Genomic DNA, 10,303 nt, shown 5'->3' on the forward strand with positions numbered 1-10,303 from the left:
ATCGGAGACGATACCCGATATGAATATCGGATCGGCGCATATATTCTGCTATACATCTTGACAATAATTAGTAGGCTTCTTCACACTGAAAATTTTCTCTTCGTTTATGCAACTTCATGGCATCCCAGATGTATATGACTTTAGATAAACACAAAACAAGATTTTTTTTAAATTACCCATCCCCGTGAGTCCATATAATGCAATTGGATAGTAACCCATAAGTTGACAGTTCAACCCATATGACAATATATACTAATAAAATATTGGAAAAATACTTTAAATCTTAAAATTATTAAACATTGTTTACAGCCACCTGTCATACACATTCATGAGAGCATTGTGAAGTGTTATGTTTATGTCAAACGGGTTTTTTTTATTTTATATTTACGCGCTTGTGAACTGCGTTTTTTTCGACTTTGCATTTAAATAATTTCTGTGAGTTTTATTTCTCTCCGAATTGGCTCTGTGTGTGTGCGTGCCCATGAGTTCATGCACTGAGATGAGAAAACACCTCCCCACTTATAATAAGCATTTGAAAAACAGCACATGCCAAACATCTTCCCTTGTAATGACTTGCAATGAGAAGCATTTCTAAACCTGCTGTCCAACAAAAGAGAACATTATGACATGAATTTACTCCACAACAGTCGCGTGTTTAATAACTTCCTTTTCTGATCTGATGTGGCTTATCACAGAATGAGGCAGAAAATATATTCTATACTGTAACAAAGTTATGTTGATTATAGCAATGGATTATAAATATACTTATTTAATATGAAAATACCCGAGATGGCTTAAAGAACATTTCTATCTTCTTTTTATTCAGCTACAGCGATAGCAATGTCTTTGTCCATATTAGGGATTTCCTGGAACATCATGAGTTCTATTACTTATGGGATGCATATGTGGAGTTTCTGTCCAGTATGAATGAAACATACATTACATGTGTTTATAGCGCTCAATAATGGCCATCCAATTCTATTCCAGGTAAAAATAATACTTCCCTCAAAAGAAATTTGAAGTAGATATATGATAATCCAGTGTACAGGAATTTATTTATTTTTGTTAATTTGGGGGAAAAAAAGAAAAAAGGCAAATGTGCCAAGCCATCAGAACCGAACCGAACACCGTGGTCCGAGGTATGCATTGAACCGTGGGCTTACTGTATTGTTGCATCCCTATTTTGATGTGTCAACCTTTGGATTACTATCCACTTGCATTATATAGACTCAGAAATGGATTCAATAACACTTTATTTTATAGTTCTTGTCACACATTACACATACTTACTTTTGTAATAACAAGAAATTATGCATATTTACATGCAATAACCCTAAACCAAACCCTAATCCTGTAGTAAGTAGGCTAACATGTTGTTAATTACTCAGTATGTAAACATACAATTATACTGTCACAGCGACACTGTAAAATAGTGTAACCATGGATTGTTTTCTAAAAATCTTAATTTGCGTTCCTCTTATTAAATGGATATAACAATAACTATCATGTTTAATCATCTTTTTAATTCTTTGAGAATACACCACAGCTATAACGATGATGACACAAGGTGCTAAAAACAGTAATTTGGAATTTTAGTTGGAATCAATTTCAGATTTTTTTTTCCAGATGATGAATGATGAAATATTAAAAAACAAAAAAATCGAAAAAGGAGCCGTTTTCTCATTTTTCTACCTTCAATATTAAATAAAAAAACGAATGATCGAATGATACACGGATTGTATTGGACAACACAGCTAAATTTGACTGTCCTACCTGTGTTAATCCACTTTAATTGCTTTGATATTATAACAGGATCATGATTTCAACCAATTAACCGAAGGCACATTGAGTATAGTGTTGTCTTGTGAGGTTGCTTATTTGGATACGGAACCTACATATGTTAATAAATGCTACGGTCGCTGGCGTAAATAGGGAAACAATTACCGTCAAAGTGGAATCAACAGTTAAACAAAGTGGGTTATCTAATGATAGCAATTAGTTAAACACTGAGACTACGCAATGCCAATGCCCCCCAACTTTTTCACATTTGTGGGGCCACCGACTCCTGACAAGCTCAGCACTAATGAGACAACACTATTGACGCTGAACTGACTGCAAGCTCTCTCTTTCCACTGCTAATCTTATGCAAACAAGCAGTCACATGGATCCAACCTGGAAATGAAAAGACCACCCGCGGACCCCACCGCATACAAAGGGGCTACAAGATGAGTCGGCCCTCAGGGAAATTAGTGGGAATGTAGACTGGGAATGTGTAGGAGACAATTACACTGTCACTCATTTACCGTATCTAGACCTGAAGTGTTTTCTGGTGGGGTGTTCAGTATTGTCTGTTTGATTTGGATTTGATTTGCAAGTATGGTTCAGTTGGAAACAAGTACAGAAATGGCCATATTTGTCCTGGCTGGAATGAAATGAGGACAAAAGGAAGACATGGTCAGTCATAGTGATGACATAATTTCCTGACTGATGAAGCCAGTCATGATAAAATACTGGCTAAAATGATAAGTCTGACACCACAGTTGACGGGAAAACACTGTCTTGTAAAGTCAGCAGAAGAGTGGGGGTTCAATCTTCAACTGGCTGGCAGGAGCTGCCACTGACAGGTCATGTGACCTGCCAGTGGCTGGAGAAAGCATTAGCCTGCTGATAAAAACAAAAAACAACTTTAACCAGCCTAAGATGGTTTGCTAGTCTTCGGTGGTTTATGCTGGTCTCTCAGCCAAGCCAAATAGGTGTTTAGCTGGATTCAGGCTGAAAAATGTCCCAGAACCCTTTAAAACCATCTAACAGACCAGTTTGACCAGGCTGGGAGACCTTCGAAACATCTTGGGCTAGATTAAGATGTTCTGATGACATAATTTCCTGACTGATGAAGCCAGTCATGATAAAATACTGGCTAAAATGATACGTCTGACACCACAGTTGACGGGAAAACACTGTCTTGTAAAGTCAGCAGAAAGCATTAGCCTGCTGATAAAAACAAAAAACAACTTTAACCAGCCTAAGATGGTTTGCTAGTCTTCGGTGGTTTATGCTGGTCTCTCAGCCAAGCCAAATAGGTGTTTAGCTGGATTCAGGCTGAAAAATGTCCCACAACCCTTCAAAACCATCTAACAGACCAGTTTGGCCAGGCTGGGAGACCTTCGAAACATCTTGGGCTAGATTAAGATGTTTTGTTTTTAAACTGTATATTGTCTAGTGTCTTCATAGTCATAACGGGTTTTAAAAGAACAAATAACTAGTCTTTTTAAATAAAAAAACGAAAATTACGCGGATATGATTCACTGTATTCATGAAATGATGAGGTGTAGCGCATTTACTATTGGGAACTCACAGCTGTTAGGTGACAGAACAAACAAGGGTGAAAATAAAAAAACTGCTTGTACAGTACACTTGAAACTGATAGATACGTATCAACAAATACAACAATCACATACGTTTAAAGAACGGGACTTTTATTATTCAACTTTTTCTAAAGCATACTCAGAAAATAATTTTAAATGGGAGAAACGGAGTGCTTCACGAATCATAATAAGACGATGTTTCTACACGCCGTACAGTCAACGCATCACTCACCTGAGACAAACAGCACGGTTCACACATGCCGACAGCGAGAAATCCGACTTTACACACACTGAGCCGGTTCAAATGTTCAGCTCGTGAGATTCGAAACAAACGCGACCGTGGCTCGTGGGTTCTGCACTGCACGCGCACCTCCGCTCACAATGGACTGTGATGATGTGTGTGGAGGCATCCGGGCTGCGTGCGGAAATCTGTGAAATGGTGGCCTACATAAATCCGAAATCACAGGGCCGTGTTTGGTTACAGCGCTGCTTTGTTGTTTAATTACACTCAATATTGATCTTGCAATCCAAATCACATGAAAACATCCTCGCATATCACTTCCGCGGTCGTCATAATGTGAGGGTTTCGCATGCCCTCGACCGCAATGACAATGAAAAACATATTTAGAGCTCGATTATAATCCAACCGGGCTACATCTTAGTAGGGAACAGGAACAAGTTTATATCATGCATTTGTTATTCCAATTCGGATATCGTTGCTTTAAATTATGCCAAAAATGTGGTTTCACTTGTTTTGTTTACATGTTGTATACTGACTGATGGGTGGGGGGTTTTGGTTGGATTTGTTCTAAGGTTGGCTGGCATTGACAGCAAAGGAATGCCTTTCCTTCACTGTGTTTGGCACCATCTGTAAATTATGCAAGTTGCAGAGAACATCTGTTTTCAACTGTAAGTGACTGGGTTGAACTACCTGTGCGTCGAGACAGAAAGTATTTATGTAATACTAATGGGTTTTAAATGGTCTTTGGTTACTGAAATTATGTCTGTAAATATTACACTATCAACATATCACAACGTGTTGGTGAAGTGCAGCCTGTGCACAAACAAACTCAGCCAGGGCTGAGACAACAGCACCTCTCTCAGGGCTACAGATGCAGCTTCAAACTAATCAAACTGACATAAATGGGGGTGATGTGCATCATTAAAACAGACACGACAGGCAAAACTACATTTTTCTATAATTTAATTTCCGGAAGTACATAAAAAAAATAACTGCAAAAATAATTAAACTGACACATAAATATGTTAATTTCGTAACTCTGTTAAATGCACTGTTGAACATCACATTCGCCATTCATGCAGGACCACAGCAGCACTAGTGGAAGAAAACAGCATCCAAAACACTCAGAACACCAGTTTCTTTTTAAGGGAACCTGAGAAATTGAATAGGAAAAAAAACAAAAAAACATTTAGATTTCAAACTTCTATACCATTTCCATTATCCTTATCTATTATATACTGGTGTAATTAAACCGGCAACTTTCATTAATTTCACAAAAACGCCCCTGAAAATGTTAAAGAGCCCCTGAGGGGGAAAAAATGAATTTTTAACATTGTTTACATGTGTATCTGTTGTTTTAATATGCTTCAAGACAAACCATGTGCAAATTCTTCAGTCAACACCATTACTGTGCATTATTTAAAGCTATCGGTTACATTTATCTCGTATTTTTGCATGTTTTCCTCACCCTGTTCAACACTGTCACGTTTTCTCTTGATTCCAATCAACAGGTTTTCTTTCTCTTTCAGGGCTTCTGTTGAGGAGTTTGGTCTGGGAAGCTGAGGTCCTGGGGTTGGTCCTGGTCTATTGCTGAAATACTTCATCTTCAAAGCCTAGAATGAGCATATCCATTCATTCAGACAGTCTCTAATGTAGATTAGCTTTAAGCATTAAGATTAAGTTGATACAACTGCAACCCAGTTACTGGCACCTGTGAAGCTGTAGTGCGTGTGCAGGGGTTAAAGGTGAATAATCCCTTCAGGAGCTCCAGAAGGTCATCGCCAGCTGCGCTGAAGATGTGCTCCAATGAAGTGCCAGGAAACAGTTTAAATGACACATAATCCGGAAGACTAGACAGCCCCTGAAACAACAAACCGCACAAATCACTGATTCTGCCTCATATACACACATACATTTCTCGAAGCCTCAAAAATGGTACATTATTGACATGTCTATGTAGATGTGTCTCAAGTAATCATTTGATTTCTTATGCAAATGAAGCTGAAGTAAAACTCTCTCAATTACAAGTAAGTATAGTAGATAACTACAACTCACAGGCCATGTCTCCTCTGTTGGGGTTCCCAAAGCTTCAAAGATCTTTGTCAGTTGGTCCAAGTCTGAATCTCCAGCTAAAAATGGCACCTGGCACACAAACAAACAATTCTTAAAATGCATGTTAATGGTTTAATCATTACGTAAACGTGTTTCTGCCACAGGATTAAAACAAATAATAATTCAAATGTAATTGCGACTTTTTAATCTCACAATTCTGTTTTTTTTCACAAAATTGCGAGACATAAACCTGAAATGAAGAAGAAAACCCTGGCCTCACCTTGCCATTAAATTACATAAAACTAGTTAACACTGCTTTGTGAGTTTTTCTAATACAACGGCTGAAGGATTGATGGCAAATATTCTGATATTTTCTTCCCTCTTTTACAAAGTCATACAAACACTATCATATTTTTTTTCTTTTGCGATTTGGGCAAATCGGAACACAAAATAATTGTATTTTGTCGTAGTGTCTGTTCACCACTATAGAAGTTTACCTAACTATGACAGCTTTTGCTTCGGAGAACCCTGGAAATGTGAAAAGGGTCTTCTGGTATTCAAAGGAACCAAATGGTTTTACAAACTCTGGATAAAGTCAGATACTCACTCGGAGTAAAAGCTCAGCAAGAATGCAGCCAACTGCCCACATGTCCACACCCACACCGTACATCCTGGCACCAAAGAGCAGCTCCGGGGCACGATACCATCTGAGAAGTAGAACCACACAACATGAAAAATGAAACAATAGCATAATAAAGAACATCCAAGTACTATTGTAGAGGTCAACTCAGAACTATTAGAGACTTCTACAAACCTTGTAACAACTTGATGAGTATACACTCGGTTCGGGCTTCCAAACGCTTTGGCTAAGCCAAAATCAGCCAGCTTCAAGACTCCATTTTCATCCAGTAGCAAATTATTGGGTTTCAGATCCTAATAAAAGAAACAATAACAAGAACTGGAAGTGGCAGTTTTCATCAGGAATTCTTTTTTGGAAATAAGTTAAGTACTATTCAAAAATTTGAGGTCTGTTAGATTTTTAAAAATGGTTTTGAAAGAAGTCTCTTATGCTCACAGAGGGTGCATTTATTTGATCAAATATACTGTAAAAACAGTAATATTGTGTGAGATATTACAATTTAAAACAACTGTTATATTTAACTTTTTTATAAATGTTTTATTATTACCAGCGTTGAAAACAGTTGTGTTTAGGGTTGCACAATTCCAGGAATTTTCAAGACTGGAAAATTTCCATGGTAATTAACGGGAATATATGGGAATTAACGGGAATAAACTGGGAATTTGTAAAATTGCTGGAATGGGTAACTTAAATGTAGTTGAAAAAAAATATCTTGCAGCATAATCTTGGTTAAAACAACTAGATTTAATGTAATTTCAGTTCACAGAGGGTGCATTTATTTGATCAAATATACTGTAAAAACAGTAATATTGTGTGAGATATTACAATTTAAAACAACTGTTATATTTATATAAACAACTGTTATGTTTTATTATTACCAGCGTTGAAAACAGTTGTGTTTAGGGTTGCACAATTCCGGGAATTTTCAAGACTGGAAAATTTCCATGGTAATTAACGGGAATATATGGGAATTAACGGGAATAAACTGGGAATTTGTAAAATTGCTGGAATGGGTAACTTAAATGTAGTTGAAAAAAAATATCTTGCAGCATAATCTTGGTTAAAACAACTAGATTTAATGTAATTTCAGTTGAATTTCTACCCTGAACATTCCTCAATCACATGCACACAGCACACTTACTGCAGGGCTATTGAGACCTCACACCCTACATGCACGGTGCATTCCTCCATAACATGCAGATCATTTCAAGAATCCTGAACACAGAATGTCCATCTTGGTGAGTATTTATGTAAATTACATAAATTTATGTTTAAAACTTTCTTGTGCTGTGTAAGCTATTGCGCAACAAAATGATACCATTGTAAAATCAAATACATTGACTGAGCAAACATTAAGAGATTTTTAAAAACGGCCTAAAAATGACCCTCCTCAATACACAATCTCCCCATGTCACCTAAGGGGGGAATTCCTCCTCATTTTCCAAGCTTCTATTCAAGTAAGTTTTGATATAGACCAATTTGTGTTTGCAAACAGTGATGACGTTTTTTGTGGGAGGAGCCTATCTGGTGGCAGAAAATGACAGGTTTAAAGTAGCAGTCTATGGAAGCCATAGATTAAAGGTAATTTCGAGTTTATATTTCAAAATTCTGACTTTTTTTCTCACAATTCTGATTTTTAAAAAAATCCACTCGTCATTCTTTTTTTTCCTCCACCCTTCTGGCTTTTTTCCTCAGAATTGACAAACTCACAATTGTGGAGTTATAAAGTCAGAACTAGGTGATTTGCATCTGCATCTGAATTTGCATTTGCAAGAAAAAAAGATCAGAATTGTGAGATAAATAAGTAAATGTTACGTAAAATGTTATAGGTTTAATTGGTATTTCATGCTGTAACTGTAGGGCTCGTACAATTATGTCCCCTATGAACTGCATATGTGAATATTATGTAGACCTATTGTTTAATTCAAATGTATTCTTCAAAAGTAGGGTAATCATAGCAGGTTTCATCCAGTCTGTCCATTTAAATGTCTGCATTTAGCTTCAAACGGCGTCTTTGATGACAGTATTCTATAAAAATAATTTGCATTCCAATTCTGACATCCAAAGGCACAACAATACATTTTTTTCTCTTATTCCATAGATTTTATCCGCTTCCCTCCACTTGTTACCAGTGTTTTTCTGCCACCACAATGCGCGCACAGCTGCAGTTGACGTAACTGTGATGTCTACTCCAAACTGGTCTATTACTTGGGTAAATATATTTGATCTATGGATTTCAAGGTTAACTAGCAAATACCAAAATGTGTTTATACAGCATCTAGCTAGCCAGTAAATCAGATATGAAAAATGTAAGCTAGTTAGCACTATTTCATTGAAAATGTATGAGGCTAGGTATCATGTGCTAGCTATCTCAAGCTGTGATGCTCTTTCTTCTACTAGCTAGTTCTGTCATCAAACAGAAGTACAGCACAGTAATATTGTGAAGTATTACAATTTAAAATAATGGTTTTCTGTTTTAATGTACTTTCAAATTTAATGTATTTCTATGATGCAAAGCTGAATTTATCACCCATTACTCTTCAGTCTTCAGTGTCACATGATCCTCCAGAAATCGTGCTAATGTGCTGATTTATTATCAATTTTTATAACCTGTGATACTTTTTTTCAGGATTCTTTGATTAATAACAATATACAAGAATCGCAGGTTCCAAAAAAAATAAATAAATGTCATTTTTATCATTTGTATTAGTTTGCATGCATGTCCACTTATGACCAAACAAAACGTTTATATTTATGTTTGTATATGATACCATTTGGAAAAATGTCCAATGAATTCCCATAAATTCCTGTTAAGTTTCCAACTTGGAATATTTCCAAAATTCCCCAGGTTAAGTTTCCGAATTTTTTACGTGCAACCCTAGTTGTGTTGCTTAATATTTTTGTGGAAACTGATGCATTTCTCAGGATTCTTTGAGGAATAAAAAGTTCAAAAGAACAGAATTTACTTGAAATAGAAATGTTTTGTAACGTTATAATTGACTTTAATGTCACTTATGATCATTGTAATGCATACTTAATTAATAGAATTTTTTTTTAATTTAATACTTAAATAAAAGTTTTATTTCTTTACAAAAATCTTACTGACCCCAAAATTTTGAAAAAAAAATGTCATTTTTATCATTTGTATTAGTTTGCATGCATGTCCACTTATGACCAAACAAAACGTTTATATTTATGTTTGTATATGATACCATTTGGAAAAATGTCCAATGAATTCCCATAAATTCCTGTTAAGTTTCCAACTTGGAATATTTCCAAAATTCCCCAGGTTAAGTTTCCGAAATTTTTACGTGCAACCCTAGTTGTGTTGCTTAATATTTTTGTGGAAACTGATGCATTTCTCAGGATTCTTTGAGGAATAAAAAGTTCAAAAGAACAGAATTTACTTGAAATAGAAATGTTTTGTAACATTATAATTGACTTTAATGTCACTTATGATCATTGTAATGCATACTTAACTTAATTAATAGAATTTTTTTTTTAATTTAATACTTAAATAAAAGTTTTATTTCTTTACAAAAATCTTACTGACCCCAAAATTTTGAACAGGACTGTATATAATTAAAAACACGGAGCAAATATCTCAATGCCTCACCCTGTGCAGGATCCAGTGATTGTGCATGTATTCCAGACCCTGTAACGTCATTAGGATGTATGCCTTTATATTGGCTGGTGTCAATACAAGACTGGTGTCCTTTATGATCACCTGAAACAGACCATAATACAACTACTTATTTATATTCCTTATTTTAAGAGCAATGGCCAAACAGTTAGGGTGCTAAACAGTGTTTATCCACTAAAAAAATATCCAGTTTAAAACAGTCTAACGTAAGTCATGTCATGTTTCCCCCCTTCTTTGCATTCTTTATCTCACAATGCATATGTAGAAATGGCAAAATGTATATACCAGAATCTGCTGATTCTCAAAATATTTTTTTGTAATAAAGGGCAGTTTATAAATCAGAAACAGTTACTGCTGAGGAT

At 35.8% G+C, this 10,303-nt stretch overlaps 2 protein-coding genes across 2 annotated transcripts in view; both read right to left on the reverse strand.

Moving 5' to 3' along the window:
• Window positions 1-3,862, reverse strand: part of LOC107555497 (serine incorporator 5-like) — a 21,335-nt gene extending 17,473 nt beyond the window's left edge. The window contains exon 1 of the mRNA XM_016238322.1: window positions 3,598-3,862. Coding sequence (XP_016093808.1) covers window positions 3,598-3,624 — 27 coding nt within the window. The 5' untranslated portion in view covers window positions 3,625-3,862. The remainder of the gene's footprint in view (window positions 1-3,597) is intronic.
• Window positions 3,863-4,565: 703 nt separating this feature from the next.
• LOC107555480 (cyclin-dependent kinase 7-like) lies at window positions 4,566-10,044 on the reverse strand. The gene is made up of 7 exons (XM_016238293.1): window positions 9,915-10,044; window positions 6,473-6,591; window positions 6,266-6,365; window positions 5,662-5,748; window positions 5,318-5,467; window positions 5,075-5,219; window positions 4,566-4,759 (listed from the first exon to the last, which is right to left on the reverse strand). Exons 1-7 carry the CDS (start codon window positions 9,963-9,965, stop codon window positions 4,731-4,733), a joined length of 681 nt encoding a protein of 226 aa, XP_016093779.1. The 5' UTR covers window positions 9,966-10,044; the 3' UTR covers window positions 4,566-4,730.
• Between the last annotated feature and the right edge of the window lie 259 nt (window positions 10,045-10,303).

The sequence above is a fragment of the Sinocyclocheilus grahami genome, unplaced genomic scaffold (assembly GCF_001515645.1).
Source record: "Sinocyclocheilus grahami isolate Dianchi unplaced genomic scaffold, SAMN03320097.WGS_v1.1 scaffold535.1, whole genome shotgun sequence".
Classification (NCBI taxonomy): domain Eukaryota; kingdom Metazoa; phylum Chordata; class Actinopteri; order Cypriniformes; family Cyprinidae; genus Sinocyclocheilus; species Sinocyclocheilus grahami.